Source organism: Denticeps clupeoides, chromosome 1 (genome assembly GCF_900700375.1).
Source record: "Denticeps clupeoides chromosome 1, fDenClu1.1, whole genome shotgun sequence".
Lineage (NCBI taxonomy): Eukaryota > Metazoa > Chordata > Actinopteri > Clupeiformes > Denticipitidae > Denticeps > Denticeps clupeoides.
In genome coordinates, this window is record NC_041707.1 from 12,201,729 (window position 1) to 12,224,020 (window position 22,292).

The 22,292-nt window shown below is 40.6% G+C and overlaps 3 protein-coding genes and 1 long non-coding RNA gene across 4 annotated transcripts; 1 reads left to right on the top strand and 3 right to left on the bottom strand.

Moving 5' to 3' along the window:
- On the bottom strand, positions 1-4,254 carry nusap1 (nucleolar and spindle associated protein 1). The gene is made up of 12 exons (XM_028981354.1): positions 4,104-4,254; positions 3,460-3,522; positions 3,184-3,348; positions 2,813-2,957; positions 2,579-2,671; positions 2,358-2,470; positions 2,156-2,197; positions 1,811-1,974; positions 872-1,029; positions 657-779; positions 475-580; positions 1-271 (listed from the first exon to the last, which is right to left on the bottom strand). Exons 1-12 carry the CDS (start codon positions 4,176-4,178, stop codon positions 184-186), a joined length of 1,335 nt encoding a protein of 444 aa, XP_028837187.1. The 5' UTR covers positions 4,179-4,254; the 3' UTR covers positions 1-183.
- A 366-nt stretch (positions 4,255-4,620) lies between these two features.
- On the top strand, positions 4,621-6,733 carry oip5 (opa interacting protein 5). The gene is made up of 5 exons (XM_028996178.1): positions 4,621-4,922; positions 5,538-5,604; positions 5,670-5,792; positions 6,444-6,525; positions 6,612-6,733. The coding sequence occupies exons 1-5, from the start codon at positions 4,667-4,669 to the stop codon at positions 6,699-6,701; spliced, it is 618 nt and encodes a 205-aa protein (XP_028852011.1). The 5' UTR covers positions 4,621-4,666; the 3' UTR covers positions 6,702-6,733.
- Positions 6,734-7,130: 397 nt separating this feature from the next.
- Positions 7,131-11,204, bottom strand: LOC114792047 (uncharacterized). The gene is made up of 3 exons (XR_003750085.1): positions 11,021-11,204; positions 10,572-10,662; positions 7,131-10,484 (listed from the first exon to the last, which is right to left on the bottom strand). It is a non-coding gene; the product is annotated as an uncharacterized LOC114792047 (long non-coding RNA).
- Positions 11,205-12,182: 978 nt separating this feature from the next.
- On the bottom strand, positions 12,183-20,661 carry chp1 (calcineurin-like EF-hand protein 1). Its single transcript, XM_028978787.1, has 7 exons — positions 20,300-20,661; positions 18,195-18,267; positions 16,889-16,969; positions 14,433-14,560; positions 14,203-14,264; positions 13,547-13,669; positions 12,183-13,417 (listed from the first exon to the last, which is right to left on the bottom strand). Exons 1-7 carry the CDS (start codon positions 20,364-20,366, stop codon positions 13,364-13,366), a joined length of 588 nt encoding a protein of 195 aa, XP_028834620.1. The 5' UTR covers positions 20,367-20,661; the 3' UTR covers positions 12,183-13,363.
- Between the last annotated feature and the right edge of the window lie 1,631 nt (positions 20,662-22,292).

Below are 22,292 nucleotides of genomic sequence, written 5' to 3' on the forward strand. Positions count from 1 at the left end.
CTAATCATGAAAACATTGGATTAAAATTTACAGATGCTCTTGTATTTACTCAAGTACAGTTATTTTTTTTAAAGCAACATGCTTTGTGAAAAAAAAAAAAAAAAAGGAACACATAGCAATCACTGACATTTTTTAAAAACAAGAAAAGGAAAGCTATATACAGACAAAACACTAAAATGTAGTTTAGGTCATGACAAGGCCTCGTCTTGCCCCAAGCATCTTCTCTTTCTTCTGCTTCCTGTCCTCAGTGTGTTTCACACGCCGAGCCTCTCTACAGTTATTAAAAAAAAACGTTGGTGTTTGAAAATAATATATACTACATACATTAAAACATGCAGGTGGTGCTGATCACTTTTGACCATATACTGTAATTAATTGTTAAATGACACAGTCGGGGTGAAGATGAACAAAACACAATATACTCCCAGATAACAGGCAGGTAGACACTCACCACTCATTTATTTTAAAACTGACCTGGTTTGCACTTGATGTTGTTTGTAGTTCTTCTGGACAGAAGGCACTGCCTCAGTCTTGTTGAGGTTGGTGGCTTCCTTAGGTGCGATAAATGGCTTCAGCTTTCCTAGAAGAACATGGATGTGATAAACGGTGTAAGAATAAACAAACAAATCAACTTGCAACAAAATTCTGAAAATCACCTTTATGTGGTTTGTAGGTAAGAGGGCGTGACAGACTGGCCTTCAGGTCAAAGTTATTCTTCCTGTTTGTTGCGGGACTGTTTGACACACTTGTGTTTCCTCTGAACACAAATGGTGTGAGGCCTTTATCAAAAACAAGACATTAAATTTGAGAGGGCATTTAAGCAACTTTGAGTTTAACAGTTAGAACGGTAAACACAACACCTGTGGTTTACCTGGTGTCTTGCTGGTGACACCTCCTGATTTGGTGACTGCAGTTTTTGTGATTGACTTGTTTCCTGGAGTTGACGTGTGGTTAATGTGAAGGGACATGCGAGCCGGAGTTTTCACCAAGGAATGCTTGTGCTCATTGTCCTGTGTGGCTTGAGAAAACCTGGGAAATTCAGTACTAATGAATAGCAAAATAATGCGACTGGTAATGTACGTTTTGATTTTACAATGAAATATATATTTTTTTGCGTTTATATAGGTCTTAGTAGTCCCTAATATGGTATCTGATGTCTCTTTCCGAAATTCAGCCTTGGTGCAGCCACTTCTAGCCAGTTCAACATTTCCCCAGGATGTACAGTTCCGTTGTATCGCTTTAAATGCTAATGAGGAGGAGAGCGGCCTATAGGAGTGCAGAAATGACGCCTCAACACTTCCTGTTTTCCCCAAACAAAAATAAAATCAACCCACTGGTTCTACAACGTCTCACGTGACAACACACAAAAACATTTGTGCTCTGCAATGCTTTTTCAAAATAAACACACTTTCAATCCATGACTGTCGGTGGAGTTGCTTTTTTAGGGGAGGAGCAGGAAATTCTCTGGGTGGACAATGCATGAGAAAGGGGAGGTAACCTTTCCAGATCAAACCATCTGAGCTGCCGCTCTCCAAAACTCAAAGCAGAATGAGCAAAGCACTCTTTACACCTGTCGCCATTTCAAGCCACTTCAGGACCATAGACAGGCTAGGGGAACTCGTATTAATGTTAAATAATAAATCAAGGGGGAACCTTTAAGATATTAATCATAATAAGATAAAAGCACTCAGCATTCAAGAAGAATGGAACATTCTTTTGACCAAGTACTCGTTTCAGTAAGAAACAGTATAAAGTTGGTTTGGACCTCTCAGCATGCAAGTTCCTGTGTGGATCGCTGAATGACACGAACCTGACATTGATCCTGTTGGTGGTTAGGACAAAGGGCTTAAAAGCTGCATTCTCCTCAGCTGCACATTTGCTGTTTGAGGACTGAGTGGGCCTGCGCTTTTCAGCAGCTCCCCCCTTGTTCTGCACACTGGGGCTGAACAGGGAGGTTCGGCTCGGGTTTGGCTTCTGTGGAGAATATTTACTGAAAGGTTTATACATTGCACGAATTATCAATGCTCCCTCCGTTAAAGGAAGAAATGGAGGGAGCATCGATAATCTTACTTTACTCACACCACATTTAACATGAGTAACTATCGCATCAGTCAGACAATAACCATGAGTATAAAATGCATGAAGCTGTACTTACTGATGGAGCTTTTTTTTCCACTGCAGTGGTCTTTGAGAGGGACTAAGTGGAGAAACACTTTAAACACCATGACACAGAATTGACAAAACTACCTTTGTGTTGTTTCTCTATTACACAAATTCAACAATGTTAAACAAGAACACACAATTCCATGGTGTGAAAGCCCTAGAGTCTTTAGTATCTCTGGGATTGTGTTGATTACCTTCAGCTCCTTCACAGAGTTCCTGAACACTTCCATCTGCGTGTTCTTTCTATGAAGATATGAATCAATGGACTCCATTTTGTTAAAATGAGCCTCGTGCAGTTTCTTGAAATCTACAATATGAACACAACCAGATTAGGAGACAATTAATACTGTTGTATGCAACATTTATGTGGAAAGTTCTCCACAAGCAATTTTGTCAAAACACAGTAACCTCTTACTTGGTGTAGTTGGCCTCAAGGCAGGCCTGTTTTTCAGGAGTCCTTCATGACGAGGAATTTTCCCAGTATTTCGGGCCAACTTTGGGATTTCTTCTGCAAATGGTACATTAGAAGTGTGTCAATCTGGACCTTACATGTGAAAATTTGTTTCTCAATTCTGCAGCCCCTGATGTCACCATAGTATAAAACACTTAAAATGATCAAAAATGTCATGGTAATCTGTTGAACAGGTACCTTTTTCAATATCGGCACTCTTTTCTTCCTGTTCTGGTTGTGTCTTAGTTTGCACCTCCTCAGGTTCAGCTGCTACCGGTGTATCTGATGGGTCACTCAAAGAAACCTTTCTCCTCTTGGAGCGTCTCTGCCCCTCATCTTCACTCTGTTTAATTAAATAATAAATAATAATATAAAAAATTCTGCACCACATTCTAAAAGCCCAAGCAGAAATTTGGATTGTCTTGACATAGGACTGCATGATTAATCAAATTTTAATCATGTTTCAGTTAAAATAATGAATAATCGTGATTAAAACATTTATAAATATAATCATTTTGGCCACAATCATGCAGTCCTCCCTTGACATGACATTTAAAATGTTACCGAACCTGAACAGGACTTGTAGGCTGTTGGGACTGGAAGGTTTCATGCTGCCTTCTTTTAACCCGCTGCCCTTTACCACGACGTTTGGAGACAAATGAGTCTGGTTTCTGAGCAAACTGCTCCTGGACAGAATCATCACGGTTGGTAGCCACAATAGTAACCTGGTTTCCCTGAAAACATTTCCAAATTAACCACATGCTCTCTTCAAATAATAATCCATGAACTGAAATAAATATATATGCACACACACACACACACACACACAAATATATAGAACTCACATTTTGGGACTGGTTCTCCTGCTCCTGATAGTGCTGCTTCAGGGCCTTCAGCAGCTTATCCGCCTGGACATGGGTAATTAAGAGCAAATATGAATAAGAAAAATAAATGACCACAAGTCTTTGCATCACCACCAGTCACGACTTCACAACCACGGGTCATGTGTCGAGCACTTTAAAATGTAGACACCAGACACACTATGAAGTAATAACAAGGGCGAAAGTTACACCAAATTGGACATGGCACTGGTATAGTTTGAATGCTTGTATGTGACTTTGGTAGAAAACCTCTTCCGAGATTCAGCTTTTCTTTACCCAAAACCACAGTAGCCTCTGAAATGGCCGAATAAGTCGCTTTTCAACAGTTAATTATGATGCATTGGAGAGGATCGAAGAGAGGAGAAGACGTGCTTTTAAGGAATTGGTGCTTATGGGACAAAGGAACCGGGGCATCAATTCGGCTCCGCGTAAAGTAAAGGACGCTTTAAACAAATTCCATATTTCATAAAGTAGTGAGTGCAGAGACTTAATTCACATACACAGCCTGGCTTAGCAGAGCTACCATAGCTAAGACGAGCCAAATCGTTGCACAATGTTGCCCATGGTCAGCCTCCTCGCCGCGAAAATCCCAGAAAAGTACAACTAACCTTCAAATTGGCTTTGAGTCCCGCCTCCTTTGCAAGTCGCCGCAACTCAGCGTACTTCATACCATCCAAATCCATATTGGGACAAACGTTTAGGCGGAAAAAACGTTCTATATGATATGTCACGTTTGAAGAACTCTAGTTGCAGCAAACGCTTGTTGACGACTGCGCGCCTGCAATTTGAACAACCTCTACATTTCAAAATTTGCCCGTGCTGAACAGTCATTGGTCGACGGCGTAATGACGTAGGTGTTGTTTGAGCCAATAAACGGACTTTGAAGGGAACTCAAGTCAGCAACAAAATTAAGTCAAAATTAAGCCAAATTTGGTATTGCTTACTATCTATCTATCTATCTATCTATCTATCTATCTATCTATCTATCTATCTATCTATCTATCTATCTATCTGTCTGTCTGTCTGTCTGTCTGTCTGTCTGTCTGCGTGTGTTCTCCGCTGTAACGCCAGAGGGCAGTACTGCCCGCCGCCGTCGTACATACTTTCACAACCATAGAAGAACAAGGGGAGCGGGACGGACGAAAAGCCCATTTAGCTGGAGGAATTTGCCATGTCTCTGCACAGACGTGATAAAATGTCCTACAGAAGCTCCAACAAGACGTACGTTCTAGGCGACAGCACTCTCTCACAAGCCAGCTTCATCGAGGACAAACTGAAGAGCGTAAACGGAGCCGCGGGGGCGAGACGGAGCGACTATAAAAGCACCTCGGTGTTGCTGTGCGCCAAGTGCAGCACGGTCCTGGGCGACTCTCTCGGCGTGTGTGGCGCAGACAGCGGGGTGGATGTGAAGGCCATCATCTGCTCAAGTAAGCCGACGGCAACGTCATTTAAAAAAAAAAAGCGATCAGTTTCATAATTCCTCTCATTTATGTTGACAATCTAATTTAGACCGAAGATTTCAGTATGAACTCGAAGCACTTGAATTTGATAAAAAGCCTTTACAGTTTCACTCATTTTCTGCAGAAGACATGCCAGTGCAGCTCAGCTCTCTACAGAAGATCCAGAACAAAATCCTTCTGCGGTGCACAACAAAAATACAAGACAGATAGTTTGCAACCTTTACATTTACAGCATTTCTCAGACGCCCTTAACCAGAGCGACTTACAATCAGTAGTTACAGGGACAGTCCCCCTGGAGCAACTTAGGGTTAAGTGTCTTGCTCAGGGACACAATGGTAGTAAGTGGGATTTGAACCCGGGTCTTCTGGTTCATAGGCGAGTGTGTTACCCACTAGGCCACTACCACCACCTTTACAAACAGCAAGAAAATCTAACCAGGAAATATGATATGATGAGCAGAACGATGAAGATCCCAGTTGAAAACTAGTAGAGTAGAACTAAAAATGGCCTGCAGAGTGAATGTCATTGGGTTTTGCAATCTGCAGTGAATGTTTGTTGTTTGAAATGTTGTGGCTTGTGCAGAGGTTACCGAGGACGTGCTGGTACAGAACGAGCTGAAGATCTCCCTCGAGGGTCCGCTGGCTGCCTGGTAAGTGTGAGAAGACTTGGACGTAGCAGGCCTGTTGATAGTGCTGATGTGCTGGTCTGTTTCAGTGCCTACAACAGCCTGTGCTGCTCTACGTGCCACCGGCAGGTCGGGGTGAGGCTGCAGTCAACACCACCGCACCTCTCTGCTCTACGAAGTCTCTTTATCTTACACAAAGACAGCATGAACTGGTGAGGATCAGCAGTTAATTCACACTATTTAGCAAAGTATGCAGCTTTATTTATGCAGTACAGGCCAAAAGTTTGGACACACCTTCTTGTACAAAGTGTTTTCTTTATTTTCATGACCGTTTACATTGGTAGATTCTCACTGAAAGCATCAAAACTATGAATGAACACATGTGTTATGTACTTAACAAAACAAGTTAAATAACTGAAAACATGTTTTATATTCTAGTTTCTTTGCTCTGATTACTGCTTTGCACTCTTGGCATTCTCTCGATGAGCTTCAAGAGATCATCACCTGAAATGCTTTTCCAACAGTCTTGAAGGAGTTCCCAGAGGTGTTTAGCACTTGTTGGCCCCTTTGCCTTCACTCTGCGGTCCAGCTCACCCCAAACCATCTCGATTGGGTCCAGGTCCGGTGACTGTGGAGTCCAGGTCTCCACTTTTTGTTAAGTACATAACTCCACACGTGTTCATTCATAGTTTTGATGCCTTCAGTGAGAATCTACCAATGTAAATAGTCATGAAAATAAAAAACACATTGACTGAGAAGGTGTGTCCAAACGTTTGGCCTGGGTTGTATATGTTATTGTTAATTTGGTCTAAACTGGAATTAAGTAGTACAGAAAATCCATATTATATATTTGTTTTATCTAGCTACATGCTGAAGTCCGGTACTGTGGTGAGTGCTGCTTCTGTCAGTTTTGAACAAAGGACTTTCGGCAAGAGACTGGTTAAGGTAAAAGGACATGGTTGTGGATGACTGGAATTTTAGTTTATTATTCCCATTAATTCCTATTTCCTGTGTCCCATTTATGTTCACAGCTCAAACAGGAACTGGACACTCAGATGAACAAACTGATTCATTTGAAGGAGACTCTGGTTGAGCTGAGAACCAATAAAATGGATTTGTAAACTGATTTTAAAAACTCTTTCTTGTTTCAAAGTTAATTGTAAAAAATGTGCACTTTGTTCTTTTTTGTTGTTGTGTATAGCTCTTATGCATAGCTCTTTGCTGAGCTTTTTGAATAAAATCCTTGTTTGTGGTTCTATAACTTGACTGCAGCTTCAGTGGGTATTTTACTTACATAAAATTGTAATATAAACTTCAAATGAAATATTTATTGAAAATATCAATCATCGTTGATCTTTTGAAAAATCTTGGACAAAAGTGAAGCCAGCGCAAGTTTAGCACTCCTGTATACCGGCCTGTTTTCTGTACAATGAAATGAGCCTTGATATGCTGACTTTGCATCAGCCTTTGTTTTGGGATGGGTTCTGGCAGTCCTTCTTAGGAATAAGCAGTTATTAAGAGAGTGAGTTAAAAAAATCACCAGACGTGTGGATGATTGGCACCATGCTTTGTTTATTATTGCTACATATGATGCATTTTTTTGTAATGTCACAAAAATTAAAGAGGCTTTTCTTAGCATGCTTAACACCCCTTTTTAAGTGCATAGTTTGACCCAGACCTACAGTCTTCTCGTTCAATGGTTAACAAAACGTTCACTAACACACTTGGTTATACTTTGTCTTCCTTGATCAGTTAGTAAAAGAAAGTTTCTATTTACTGTATTTAGTGATAAAAGAAATGTGACCTTGCAATAAGCATTTGGCTTGTTTTTTCCCCCAAATAATCTATACCAGGGAATCACTTTTGTGCTCTACAAAATTTAGGAAACATGATTATTTTTTATATTTTGATTTCAGGGATTTTGTGCTTATTGCAGTGTCAAATATACACATGTATATCTCACACATCTTAAGAGATTACAGTGCATCCTGGAAATAAGAATACAGTCTTAATTTTTCCTTGTCCCAATTATGCCAAAACCGGTATTAACATCAGATACAAAGTCCTTAATCTTTAAAAAAAAAAAAAAAAAAAAGAACCACAACATTAATTTGTAATAATTTCCACATTTTGACATTGTCTTATTTTAACAGAACATCATTATTGCATGCAGTTATAAACATTTCTTTAGTTGTTCCGTCATGCACACACTACTTCCACGGCATTCATATTTGACAAACTATTCAGACAAACATTTTCACTACACCATGTCCGTATTTTAGTGTAGAGGTTGCTTTCGCAGTGTTATGCTCCTGTTAACATGGTGTGGTTTACACAGTACTGTACGGATGAGAAAAGTCACATGCTTATTGTCTTTAAGCAGCTTCTTTTCTTTTTTTTTCCTTTTAGCAAAATCTGTGTTTTCACCTGGGTCTATTCCCCTCTGCCTCTACCGAGATAGGGAGAGCCGCTGTTGCTATGCCAACGGTGGACCTACATCTTAGCGTGCCCAGAAAGGAATATATTAACCATTATACAGCTTCTATTGCTTTCACTTACGATAAATGTATATACTTCTGTGGATGTGATTATGACACTATACAATGATAATAATATGCAGACATGCTGGAATGAATGGTACCTCCCCTCACATACTCGCATCGGCTCTTTCTTTCCATCGCCACTTGTTAAAACTAATTTCTTTTGGCGCTTGTGATTTCAGTTCAGTTCAGTCTGGTAGTGTTATATATCGAGTACAACATAAAACGATCCCATTCTTTCCCAGAAAAAAACACGGACCAGAGCCAGAAGTATTCTATCCGTTTCCATTCCACAAAGTCTACTAAATTACGTTCATGCATAACACTGTTATTGCTGCTATGTCTACTTTAATACATGTTAAGGCTTACACTGCATTTAGTCTATTTTTTTTTGTCCCCCATAAGGATACTTTTGCATTCCAATCCTTGAGGTATTTATCTACATTACAATATTCTGATATTTAAATGAGCATCTAATATCTCATAGCTTCTAACCTAAAAATTTATCTATGTTAATTTCTAAGCTATTTTAAGCTACCTACCACACTACATTACAAACCAAGGACTGAACCCCATCCAGTCTGAGACGCATCTACCCAGCTCACCTAATTTACGGCTGTGCTCATGTTGATGAGTGACTGACGTTTTATGACTAATTTCAACAGAACTCAAACTATGACCACCATAAAAGTTGACAAATTAAATATTTCATGATTTTATAGTTTTCAAAAAGGAAAATAACTAGAGCTAACAGAATTATTTGTGCTAACAGAACACCCAACTGCCCTTCCAAAACCTTGGATTCAGATTGACGGCACAGGAACTGAACCTGCACATGCATGGTTAAATGGTAAAAAAAAAAAAAATGAAATAAATAAGAGAATACGGATTGAAGTCTGGTGGATTAATAACATGGACCTCTTCCAAATCACACATTAACCTTCTGCCAAGTATTGGGGAGTCACCAGTGTCAAATTGTGTCTCAGACTGACCAATGCTACATCCCAGTTGGTTTTTCAGGTGGCCTAAATGATAAAAAAAAACTACATAAGGTAAATTCCTACAACTGTGTTGCACCACGAGCATCACTACCTCGCATGCATGGCCACGTATAAATGTTAGCACTAAAAGCTCGCTACTTTAAGCGTATGGTACTATACATCTCTTAATGGAAGACATTGGTGATTTTGTTGTTTTTCAAACAACTTGTCACTTGTTTACAATATACATATTTATATCAAAACAGGACGGCTAGGGAAGAAAACCATATTGCACAACTCCCACATTCAGGGTGGACTCTGGACAACAGGTCACCCCGGATGCAACTTTTCCCTTCAACTGTGTACATGCTCCTCACTCCCCTGGACTCATTTCCTCTGCGGTTGTGCTGAGGCGGCGCCAATCCGTAATTTGGCATGAGTCACATACAGACTGGCCTTCTTTCATCTCGCTCATGGGATTAAATAAAATGGGGAGAAAATAGTGCCACTTACGATTTAATTTATTCAGAAAGTTTTGCTGGAACAAATTAAACTCCTGGCATCATTTTAGCCTATAAACACCTACAGGCTTTGGCATTCATGAGGTGGAAATGGTGTCACCATACAAATGAATAAATGATGTGAGAGCAATGATGTGAAATGATCAAAAGCAATCCATGTGCACTCTGTACCAGACCAAAATCATGGTTTTGTAGCATTTTTCCATGGGATTATGGGCTTCTACCTGATGAACAATGCAACTAAAGTGGCTAATGTAGTCAGTGAGGTAGTGATATATTTTGTAACTTCATTCCTCTTCCATTTCAGCAAACAGATTAATGCATGTTATACTGTAGGAAGTTCAAGGAGGAAGTCAAACTACATATTCGTAGCTACATATTTAAAACCGATCTTGTTATTGTAGATAAATGTATTGGCATTTCATTGCTACATATTTGAATTCAATTGTGGTATTTCAATTCAATGTACCTGGACAAATGCATTTCACTCATGCAACAAAAACAGGTTCTTATATTTAAACTGTAATATTTTTGTGAATATTGGCCAAAATGCTCTGCAGCAGCAAATCACAATTTAGGGGTTATGAACAACTGCACATATTTGGCATTGGGCTACAAAATGCATGACTCAGAATAAAGTTGCTTCATAATGTCCAATACATTATTATTTAGATCAATTAGTTTAGCAGAATTAAGAGAATTTTGCCTGTACAATGGTTACCATTCCCCCTAAACTCACAGTTTAGCGTCAGTCTTATTTGGAATAATGACACGTAGAGGAGCCTTTGCGTTCTCGGAAACTCTCCTTGTTTCTTCCATGTTCTGGGGAGCTTTTGATGGGCATGGCACCAATTCCAATGCAACTGCACAAGAGAGAACATTTAACATTCTGCATCAATACCAATGGCATGTACAAGTTTAACCACTATATGCAATTTATAATTACTCACCCCTTTTGTCTTCCTGAAATGTTGTCGCCTTAAAAAATGTCGAAGATGAGTTCAAAGCTTGTCTTGAAGCAAAAAACAAGGCATCGAGGTTCTGAAAATTAAATGAATGAATATTAATGACCCTTAAATAACAAATATCTAGTGAACGTGGATTCACGTGTTAAATCACGGGCGCATAACAGATCATCAGGCGGCTCTGATCACGTCTTACTCAAATGAAGGTAATATCATTTTTATATGTATTTTGCACATTCGTTTTCCTTCAACCTAAGCCGACGTTGGTAAACCACCATGCTCATCCACGGTGCGCCCACAGTTAAATACGCCCGCAATGCGAAGCGAATTCAACCCCCCCCCAAAAAAAAATAAAATCTCGTAGGTAAACAAAGAGCCGCGGCGACCCGGTCAGCGTAACATGCAGGCGTTTTAAAACGACGCTACATACACACCGCTACAGTTTATAACCGCTTATCGACTGCATCCCGACTGCGACTTCGCTCCGTCCTGCGACAGCGGCCGACGGAGGCTTTGCGGGCCAGGCTCCGCGCTCCGCGCCCCGCCTGACCCGCGAGCTGTGGCTACGCCATGTCGGCCCTGCGCTGCGCTCCCGCGCTTCCGCCCCAACACGCCTTATGTAGCGGGCCTGTCCTCTTCGCGCTCATTGGCCCAGACGGTGTGTCAATCAAAAGCGTATGCCCGCCCCAGTGACATGAAATCTAGATCTGCGGTTGACATTCATGCTAGTCAGACAAAAAAAGTGTCAAATACATACTGGATATCTGAGGGAAATGTTTGGACAATAATTTAATTTAAGATTCCAATGGGGGCGAGGTGTCAAAATTCATATTTTATTATTTTATCTAAATTCTGTTTCATGGAATTTGTTCCTTTGAGATAAAACTTGCTGTTCTTGACTCTCTGAAACAAATGTTACAAGCAGAACCATTATGCACATCGTTAACTGTTTCCTATCTTCCCAAAAACTGATGACCATGAATGACTGTGGCAATAAAAACGTTTATCAAATAATAATGAGGAGTTTGAAAGGATTAATGGCAAATGCTTTATATATATGCAACACTTGCTTCTTAGATATTCCATATACTTCATGGAAATCAAACAGTATTTCTAAATCATAAAATTGGTATTTCACATTGGGTAATCTCAGTGGATTATTTAATTGCACTTTTATCTCCTGAGTAAATTGAGAAAACAAAGACAGGTATGGAGTACAGACACAAGAGGGCAGAGCTCACTTTACCCATTTACCCAATTTGTGCAGGGAGAAAAAAGCTGGGTTGACCCAAATTATATTGCTAAAAGCAATAAAATAAATAAATAAAAACACTTCAACTGTAATATTTGCACCCACACAGAGGAAAATCTGCTGTAATTAAGATCATCTGAAAAAGAAAAACAATCATTTTCAGAAAACTGTTGGCTGAATAATAAATATGAATCAGTGAAAAAATAAAAGACTCAATACTTGCATGGCACTTATTTTATTTGAATCAAAAACAAACAAAAAAAAAATCTGTATGTTTGTGTGCACATTGTTTCTTTACATCACTCAGGTAACAGATGATTAAAGAAAATTATATATATATATATATATATATATATATATATATATATATATATATCTCAGCATCAGTGCAGTACACCTGCTACCATCCAAAAGAAACAATAAAATCAATATAGAACTAATTTAAATGTATAAAAATGCATATATTAACACCTCTGTATTTTGATCCCTGTAGATTAAGGAAAGGTTCAATTTGTTTACATGAGAAGAGCTGTTTTTACAGGACAGGTCAACTGAGCTTGACTGAATCTAATGGTTTTTTTGGCCAAAGAATAGATAGTCAAATTTGGACAATTGTGACATTGGTCCAAAGGTTCAAAGCAAAGGAAGTAATAAAACCCACTAAATCATACATCAGTATCTTGTCTGATATATTCCACTAGACCGGACCTCTCAATGGACAGTACCTTGTTGTATACACCGATACTACAACAGCCAAAATAACTGAATTTAGGACAGATCTCTAAAATGAGAGATAATGGGAAGGAAGCCATTGGTGATTGCTGTGAACAACTGATGAGCCTCACTCTGAATCACCAGCAACTCATAAGATGAAAACAAAATTGAACCAAGAGCATGAAGTGAAGTGATTTGTTTTCATTAGAGGAAGCTTTAACTGGATGCAAGCAGCTGCAATTTAATAACATTAGTGACCATTAAATTACATTAAAAAAAAAACAAAACAAAAAAAAAAAAAAAACAGTTGCCCATGCTAGGAGTGATACACAACAAATGGAGAACACGATAGTGCTACCAAGTAGTGTTGCTCTGACTGGAGATTAATAAATTACACATTCCTCCAATACACAGATTTGGTCTTAATCAGAAGAAACCTCCTGTCAGTATAGCATTTCCATAACATTTCACCCATTCGTCACCAAAACTGACATCAGTGTGATCGATACTACTACTAAAACAGACCATCAGATGACTTGCGCAAAGGACCTGGCAATGTAGTGATGAGCAAAATGAATTTACACACCAAGCTTTGTGAGGCTAGGAAGCGATCCAAGGCACTCGCACAATCCCTTTGTTTTACACAGCAGTGCAAGGCAAAGAATGTGACACTGTTGATTAAAAGAAGACCACTGGTGTCTACCAGATGCTCAGTCAGATACACCAATTTATATAATGAAATGGGGAGTCTTGAGTTAAATGGTTTTGGAGTTACTAAAATAAAGAATGATAGAAATCATCTTGGCGTCCTTTAATGCAGGAAACGGATGCTCATCTTCTGTTCCACGTCAACCTTCTCCAGAACCTAGGATAAGACCAAAGACAATATCAGGGTAATGAACACATACACAGAATCATAAGAGGCCTGACTCATGAACACAACAATACGCAGGTGCTGTTTATAATGCACCCACGGGAAGGGAAAATGCCGTACCTTGATGAACTCGCTAAAAGATATGGACATATCACCGTTGGTGTCGGCTTCCTGTATGGTTCTGTCTGCAATGCTCCCTAATTGCTCATCTGAGATGTTTACACCGACCATCATCCTGAGGACCTGAAAACACATACAGGATGGTTATAGGTGCTCTCCTAATACTTTAATAAGCATGTATGGGCACATGCTGGAAATAACACTAATCTGGAGCTTGTTGGTGGGACTTGGTGTTGAAAATGGCAATGTGTCACAGGTGATGACAAATAGCAGGTAGACAGTTAATTCCCTGTCCCCAGACTCTGAGATAGTAATTATCCCCAGACCTGGTCACTAAACCACAGCAGACAGCACATCACTTCAAAGGGTGGCAAAGGACATCAGATGTATATCACAGATACTTCACAACCTGACAGATTTCAATAATTGTGTATATTTTTTACTTATTTTATGATTGCAGATAACATTAGCATTTATAAGAAATATTCTATAAACCTGTAAACTAGCCTTATGACTTAAACCACACTTGAATTGCAAAATCCAGTGAGTCAGTCAAAAAAGCAGTCACTGTTTCCCTTAAATCCTTGTGTCATCAAGGATTATTCAGAATTGATGTGACTGTCAACTCCTTTCTGTCACAGGGGAGTTTGTCCTACCTGGAGCAGCTCATCTCGGGATATTTTGTCATCCCTGTCCAGGTCATATAGCCTAAAAGCAACTGCAACAGAAAAGAAGGGACAAATGATGTCTGCACTGAGAGGAACAAGTTCAATCCAACTTATCTTTTAACCCACATCACTGTTGTTGTTAAATATACAAAATCTTTATTTAAAAGTTCTCTTTTGTGACTTTGGAATGTGTAAGGAAATAAAAGCATTGAACTCACAGAGCAGCTTGTTGTTTCTGCTGTTCAGAGGCTCTGAAGCATCATGGCCTTTGCTCTTCTCATTGTCCTCAACTGGCCGGAAGTGTGCAAGCGTCCGCATGAACCCACGGAAATTCACCTGATCCTCTCTAATAAGGAAAACACACATGCAAGTCGTAAATGAGTTGTGTAAGCAATGTGTAGTGTCTACCATCAACAAATGTTCATTTATCTTTAGTGGCTGAACAATCTATGATTCATGGTCTCAATATTAGACAATATTAATATTGTAACAGAACCGCACAAATACAGTGTATGGCACATCTTTTTCACATACGCATCAGAATACTTAATTTGAACATGCAGACAATCTCAAATGAAAATTTAAAAACAATGTTTAGATGGTCAGTCAAAAGGATGACTTGTATGAAACATATTGCCGATTAATAAAAAGCTCAAATAAATGAAGGGAACACAAAAACAAGACATCTGAATGAATTAAATATTCTTATTAAAAACACATTACAGAGATGAATGTGCTGACAACATTGCTGACAACAAAAAAATTATCTATAGAAAAATCAAATGTATCAACCCATGGAGGTCCGGATTTGGAGGCACACTTAAAATTAAAGTGGAAAAAATACACTACAGGCTGATCGAACTTTGGAGTAATGTCCTTAAAAGAGGCCAAAATGAAGCTCAGAAGTGTGTGTGGCCTCAACGTGCTTGTATGACCTCCCTACAAAACCTGAGCATGCTCCTGAGGTGGTAGAAGATCTCCTGAGGGTTCTCCTCCCAGACCTGGACTAAAGACTCAACCAACTCCTGGACAGTCTGTGGTGCAACGTGCCATTGGTGGATGAAGCGTGACATGGTGTCCCAGAATTGCTCAACTGGATTCAACTGGAAGGGGCGGGCCAGTCCATAGCATCAATGCCTTCATCTTGCAGGAACTGCTGACACACTCCAGCCACATGAGGTCTAGCATTGTCTTGCATTAGGCAGAACCCTGTCACATGTGCTCAGTGTGAACCTGCTTTTCACCTGTGAAGAGCACACAAATTTGCCAATCTTGGAGTTCAAACATACTGCACGGTGTTGGGCTGTAAGCACCTGTGTCGGGCCCGCATACCACCCTCATGGAGTCTGCTTCTGACCGTTTGAACAGATACATGCATATTTGTGGCCTGCTGGAGGTCATTTTGCAGGGCTCTGGCAGTGCTCCTCCTGTTCCTCCTTGCACAAAGGCTACTCAGTTGTTGCATCCCTGCAGTCTCTTCCAGTTCTCCTGATGTTCTGGCCTGTCTACTGGAGGCACCTCCATGCTCTGAACACTAAACTGACAGACACAGCAAACCTTCATGCCACAGCTCGCATTGATGTGCCATCCTGGATGAGCTGCACTACTGTCTTGCTAATTGCCCATAATTTCCACCTGTTGTCTATTCCATTTGCACAACAGCATGTGAAATTGATTGTCAGTGTTGGTTCATAAGCGGACAGTTTGAGTTACATTGCGTTGTTTAAGCGTTTTTTGAGCAGTGTATTAGACATTAAAAAAAGATCTCATCATTTTGTTCATGTAGGGAGGGTGAAATCAACCCACTCATAGTCAGTGAGTTTATCCAGGTTACTGTGACTCATTCTGGAGTTTGAAGGACTGTATTTCAAAGGTGCGGCCTGAACAACTTCAAGTACAGAGGGCACATTCATTTGTGGAAATGAATACATGCATACAAAAAATACTTGCTTGTTAGCACTACAGGAGATCACTTTCTTATACATCTGCACTTTTCCAACAACGCACAAAGCATACTGGACAGTACGTGATGTGAAGATGTTGCAATGGCACCAAACATTGGTAGTTCCTCTATGAATCATTACTGTGCAGCCTGGTCACGAGATTCTTATCCAGGTGAAAAGTTTTGGAAGAAATCCACAGAATCGAGGTAATTTCAATTCAAAGCAAATATACTTTTCAGAGGAACAGCTTCTTGAAAGTAATTCAAAACTCAACCAAAGGAGAGCTTTGGCTGAGCAAACATCGCAAACCATTAGAGGCCAGAGCTAGAATTAGACCGCCTACAAGTTGGACTTTTCTGGGACTGTAATGATAGGTTGAAGCTACGTCGTCTTGTTTTGCAGTGAGCTTCAAAGATAACCACAACCATGACGGTCAAAAACTAATAAACAACCTCCCAAATGGAAAAAGTGTGGACCTCTCAGACTCAGCAACGCTTATGTGGTGGCCTGGCGTACAGTAATAGCAACAGGCCTTGCTGATTTTCCTGTGAAACAGCCAGCCTGCACTTCACTCTGGGCCACAAGGCCTATGTGTTTGACCTTTTACAACTACACTCTTTTATAATGTTCCTTAAAATATATTTTTTTATTCATTATGAAGTTGAACAGATTTTGTGTTGAGATGTGTGTGTATTATATGTGGGTGGGGGGGTTTATTAGAACACACTCACCCTTCTGGAAAGAAGGCGTTGATGATACGGTCTCCAAGAGGGTTGATTGCCAACTCTGGGATCCTTTGGAAATCCTCCCGACTTAATAATGAAAAAAAAACACCAGTGTCATTAGCTTTTTGGGTTTTAAAAGGAAAAAAATGTGGTATTGGCAAATAGCTTAATTATAAAGTGCATTAAAACCCTCCTTTCAGGCTGATAAAGATAGAAAATTACCGATTATTGAAGGTGCTGTGGTCCAAAGGACAAGTACTGGACACAGCCAGGGTGTCCTAAAAAAAAATCTCTGCCATACTCATGATCTCTGCAAACAAATGTGTATATGGGCCTTGTTTTGCGGAAATAACTTAATATATACTGTGTGTTAATCAAAGTTAGCCTTATATTTCCTAATGTAACATAGCATCACATATGAAAAAGGAATAATTTTTTTAATGTTCAAGCTTAAGCAACTGTTTGCAATTAGAAAATGTGTAATTTAGAGTCAACTGAAAAGGTAATCGGCCACAATACAAAATTCCCGGTCAACTCAACGTACAGCTAATGGAACACTGTGTTACCAGAGCATTTGTACTGGACATGTCTGACAGCGGGCTGAGACACAGTTGTGGCAACTAATGACTGACTAGGCTGAGTCACCTTCATCCGAAGACTACAATGTTCCCCATTAAACAGCGTGACCATTTACTGAGAAGGTCAGGGCAAAGCTCCTCTTTGTTTAGTATGAAAACATTTGACGGGAAAAAAAAAAAAAAAAAAAAGTTGTGTTTCTCAGTATTATCCAGTAAATCACAGGATGGCAGCCCTTTGTGACACAAAACAAGCTTATCTCCTTCTGTGTGTTGTGTCCCCATGTGAAATCCGAGGTCTGATAAACACTTGATTAATGTCAGTCAATACAGAACAAGACATCAAGAGTGGAACATCTTTGTAGTGTAAAAAAAATCCACTGAGAATGCACCTATGATGACTTCACATTCCCCCACAAAAACAAAGTGGTGAATTGTATAAGGGTTTGTAAGACCCAGAACATCAGGTTTAACGTGCCAGTAAGGCAGGGTGATCATGAACTGAGACTAGTCAATGTCCAACGGTGTTAATTTTAGAAACACACATCAAGACTTCCAGCAGGAAGCAATATTAGTAGGAGCAATCAAAGTTCATTCCAAAAATGACTCCGTGGAGGTCACAACTCCAGGCCCTCCACCATCATCATGTTTCAAGTACCCTCACATGCACTGTGTTCTGTTCTCAGGCGGGGAGGTGACGTGCGTGCATTTGTTGATGGGAGGGAGGGAAGCAGTACCTGAGCGCTCCGTTCTCACCCTTATCCAGGCTGTGGAAACGGCTGTAGAGGCGGGTGATCTGACTGTGGGAGACTGCGGGCAGAACAGAAAGAGAGAGAGCCCGACGTGAGTCTAATCCTTCAGTGGACAATAGGCAATTTCGACCCTGCGAGAGGCACGCAAGAGGACTTTATCACACCACAAGGGATTAAGCACAGCGGTTCAAATGGAGTTTTCCACCGGTCACTCATTCAATTATTCATTCATTCACAGAATCGCTTTTTCCTGGGGGAAACAAAAAAAACGCAGTTGGAAATTTGATGAGGGAGGAGACTCATTTTCAGACATGCCTCAAGCAAAACAGCACAATATTGAGGAAGAACCAAAAAAATAAAATAAATAAAATCAGTTACATACTGTGTTAATATGCCATGAATATCAACACCGCAAACAACAAAGACACTGAAGAATATGAATATTTATGAAAGTGCTGAACAATTTTATACTCTGACATAAAAACACTGGGGGGGTACTGTAAATGTAAACCGGTAACCTTTGTGATAAAAACGCCTTTTCAGCATCATTGTCTGGGTTCAAAGAATGCCCTGCATGCCGGCAGCCTTTGTCGAATACAAAGTGAAAATCCTATAGCCTGTAGCAGAACACGACACTCCTAACAAATTAACCAAGGAATGGGATGAAATGCCTGGAAGGCCCTGTATGTCCTGACTCACCGAAATACAATCGGTGTGGGAAAAAAAAGGAAAGACCATGACATTATAACAAGCCATGGAACACAAAGGGAAAACTATATTCAGGATATTCAGCATCGAAGGAAACCATCTAGATCCGACATCAAAAACAACTCGACGTCATCGTTTTTTGGATCTCTGTTGGCATTAAGAATCCCGCTATTCCACTGCAGTGCAGATTCCACAAGAGGCAATCCCATTCCAATGTTTGAAGAGGTCCTGCCCGCGAGTGACTGGAGTTTTATAAAAAGCCATACTAAGTCAGTAACGTTTCATGCTTTTAACTGCGACTGGCAAAGGCAAAATAATTACTGTATGTATTTATGTATACATGTATGTGCTTTTTTTTTATTACACACTATGTTCCCTAGGAGTGTGATTACAACACTCATGCTTTCACTCCACTCCAGCATGCTTTCATAATGCGACAGATTGCGTCAGAGCCCAGATCTTGTAAGAATCAAGTATCAGCTGCTTGCAAGAGTGGATGCCAAGTGCCACAAACCATCACTCGAGTAGCTTCATGTAGCCACAAAAAACATGGGGTGGTAGCAGCCTAGTGGGTAACACACTTGCCTATGAACCAGAAGACCCAGGTTCAAATTCCACTTGTCCAAGACACTTAACCCTAAGTACAATAAGTAACTACTTATTGTAAGTTGGTCTGGATAAGGGCAAAATGCTGTAAATGTAAAAAACACTGACAGGCAAAGAATATTATTGGACAAATGCAACAAGTTGCCCATGGGTACAGCATCTCGCATGAAGATGATGAAGAGATGAATAGGCTCCATACTGCAACTTTGGAGGAGCTCCAGGCAAAAAAGTTGCTCAATCAGCCGTACAGGCTTCCACTTTATCAATAGAAATCCGGGGGAAGGTTGGCTTGCTGACTCTTGACAAACGGCACGATTGTCCTACCACATATCATCACCTGAGATCTTAGATCCCTGGCAGGGCTTTTGGGCTTTCTGTGCTACCAAGAGCGGAAAAGATGAAATGTGTTTTGTGTTAATAGCACAATTTACAGCCATGCTCCGCTATGCACAAAATTCCGAAAACGCACTCGGCTTCCACAAGACCAGCAGAGAAGTGTTGTAATTTCCAGATCTGTGAACCCATTTACATGTACAGCATTTATCAGACGCCCTTATCCAGAGCGACTTACAATCCGTAGTTACAGGGACAGTCCCCCTGGAGCAACTCAGGGTTAAGTGTCTTGCTCAGGGACACAACGGTAGTAAGTGGGATTTGAACCTGGGTCTTCCGGTTCATAGGCGAGTGTGTTACCCACTGTTTCCCCAAGTCCTGCAGATGAAAGATGAACGCTAATCGGCTAGATTCGGTTAGCCGACAGCCAGATAAATACTCACAGCCCGTCTCCTTCTTGATTTCCTCGATGTCCTCCTCCCTCAGTAACGACGACGCTCTGGAGCCCATGGTGCGTGTTCGAGCCGCCTCACACTCGGGTGTCCGGCTGTTACTTCCCCGCTGGCAGCCAACTCGACGCTCACGACAAGCACACGACGTCCTGCCTAAACCGCTTCGCCGGCAAACTCGGGCGATACCGGTCGGCCACCGGTCTACGGCCACACGGCAGAGAAAACAGGGGGTTCCCTTTCGCCTCGACTCGCCTTTTATTTCCTTATTCTCCCTTATTTACTGAGGACGAAAGCGTGCAGACGTCTCGCGGACGAGATATCGAACAACCCGGCCAGCCTACGGCACCGTGACGTAAAAGGTGGTGGTGGTGGGGGGGACTGGGACTGGGACTGGGACTGGGCATGCTCACATCCTCAAATTCTATTGGTCCAAAGCGCTGTCACTCATACAGTGATGCCCACGCCCCTGTCGACGTCACCGCTTTCAGGGGCCGAGAGAGCCTTGGATAATTTTTGATAGAATGTTGCGCAGCATTAATCATTAACTGGATCCGGTCTAAAGTTATACTTGGGACAATTTTTTAATGCGCGGAAAACCTTTCATCAAACGAGTCGGTCGGTAGGATACATTAGCTGGTTGTTTATTTATTCAATTCAGAATAAATAAGCACATTGGAAATTGAATTAGAAGGCGTTAATATTGCGCTTCAACCTCAGAACGACAACGTCACTGATCAGTGAGCTGAAGAAGAAATGTTATATTTTAAACCTGAACTAATGAGTTTACGTCTCTCAACATTTATCGACGCCGGGTTTGCCGACACCTAGCGGTGATTTTCCCCCTGTGACCAGAAATCACTTACACCTTCATGCATTTCAAATTAACTTTAGATTTTTGCATAGCCCCAATGAGACACTAAATCATTTAAAGGATTCGGAGATTTGTAATGACGGCTGTAATGACAAGGAATCTCAAAATTGTGAATTGAGATTACTAATCTGCACGAATCACATTAAAGTAATGCCTTATTTTGTTGAGCAGAGTAAAGAATTGGCCAGGTGTGTTAAAGAGTGAACATTATTTCCAATGTCAATGAACAAAATTCTTCACACGGATTAGGAATACTTATATATTAAATGTGCAATATAGGCACGTTCAGTATACAACAATACAATTAAAATGTAATCATGCAGTTTAAATCAGAGGCCTTGCATGTGGGACCGTTGTCCCTTGCCTGTCTGTATTCCATTTAATTATAGTATTATAAATCAGTGTGAAGGCAGGTGAAATATAAGTGCCAACTCCATGAGCCATGTGACTGAAGAAAGATTGCAAGAAATGCAATATTGCAGGAAAAGCTCAGAGTGAAGGGCATCTGAAATGATATTTATGTCAGGTCATACATCAACTGGTCACATCGGAGGCCATGCAGGTTTTCTTACATGAGGGACGATTTCAGCTGAATGCTAAAATAGACTGTGACATAGTCACCAATGTGTCATCCAAAACATTACAACCATTTACATTTACGGTATTTATCAGACGCCCTTATCCAGAGCGACTTACACTCAGTAAGGGATTACTTACAATCAGGGACAGTCTCCCAGGAGCAATTTAGGGTTAAGGTTATTGTAAGTAATCTTGCTCAGGGACACAATGGTAGTAAGTGGGGTTTGAACCCGGGTCTTCTGGCTCATAGGCGAGTGTGTTACCCACAAGGCTACAACCACCACAAGCTAATGTTGTGTAGGTCCCCCTTTGCACTGTGCTCTGACTCATCCCACAATAAGATATTAGCAGCAATCCTAAGAGATTATTAGATAGATAAAGATACTACCCCGAAGGAAATTTAGGTGTCCAGTAGCTATATAGACAACATCCTCTGACTCTGGGAGTGCTCCGTCTCCGGTCCAAAGTTTCAAGTTGTCAGTGTTGTCTGCCTGATTTCCAAACTGTGTGATCCTGATGTTAAGCATATAACTT

Coding starts and splice junctions, on each gene's coding strand:
- nusap1 (XM_028981354.1), bottom strand. CDS start 4,178: ATGGATTTGGATGGTATGAAGTACGCTGAGTTGCGGCGACTTGCAAAG. Junction 3,523..4,103: donor GACTCAAAGCCAATTTGAAG/GTTAGTTGTACT, acceptor ACCCATGTCCAG/GCGGATAAGCTGCTGAAGGC. Junction 581..656: donor TACCTACAAACCACATAAAG/GTGATTTTCAGA, acceptor ATGTTCTTCTAG/GAAAGCTGAAGCCATTTATC.
- oip5 (XM_028996178.1), top strand. CDS start 4,667: ATGTCTCTGCACAGACGTGATAAAATGTCCTACAGAAGCTCCAACAAG. Junction 5,605..5,669: donor GAGGGTCCGCTGGCTGCCTG/GTAAGTGTGAGA, acceptor GGTCTGTTTCAG/TGCCTACAACAGCCTGTGCT. Junction 5,793..6,443: donor CACAAAGACAGCATGAACTG/GTGAGGATCAGC, acceptor TGTTTTATCTAG/CTACATGCTGAAGTCCGGTA.
- chp1 (XM_028978787.1), bottom strand. CDS start 20,366: ATGGGCTCCAGAGCGTCGTCGTTACTGAGGGAGGAGGACATCGAGGAA. Junction 16,970..18,194: donor GGTGAGAACGGAGCGCTCAG/GTACTGCTTCCC, acceptor TTCATTATTAAG/TCGGGAGGATTTCCAAAGGA. Junction 14,265..14,432: donor CAGAAACAACAAGCTGCTCT/GTGAGTTCAATG, acceptor TTTCTGTTGCAG/TTGCTTTTAGGCTATATGAC.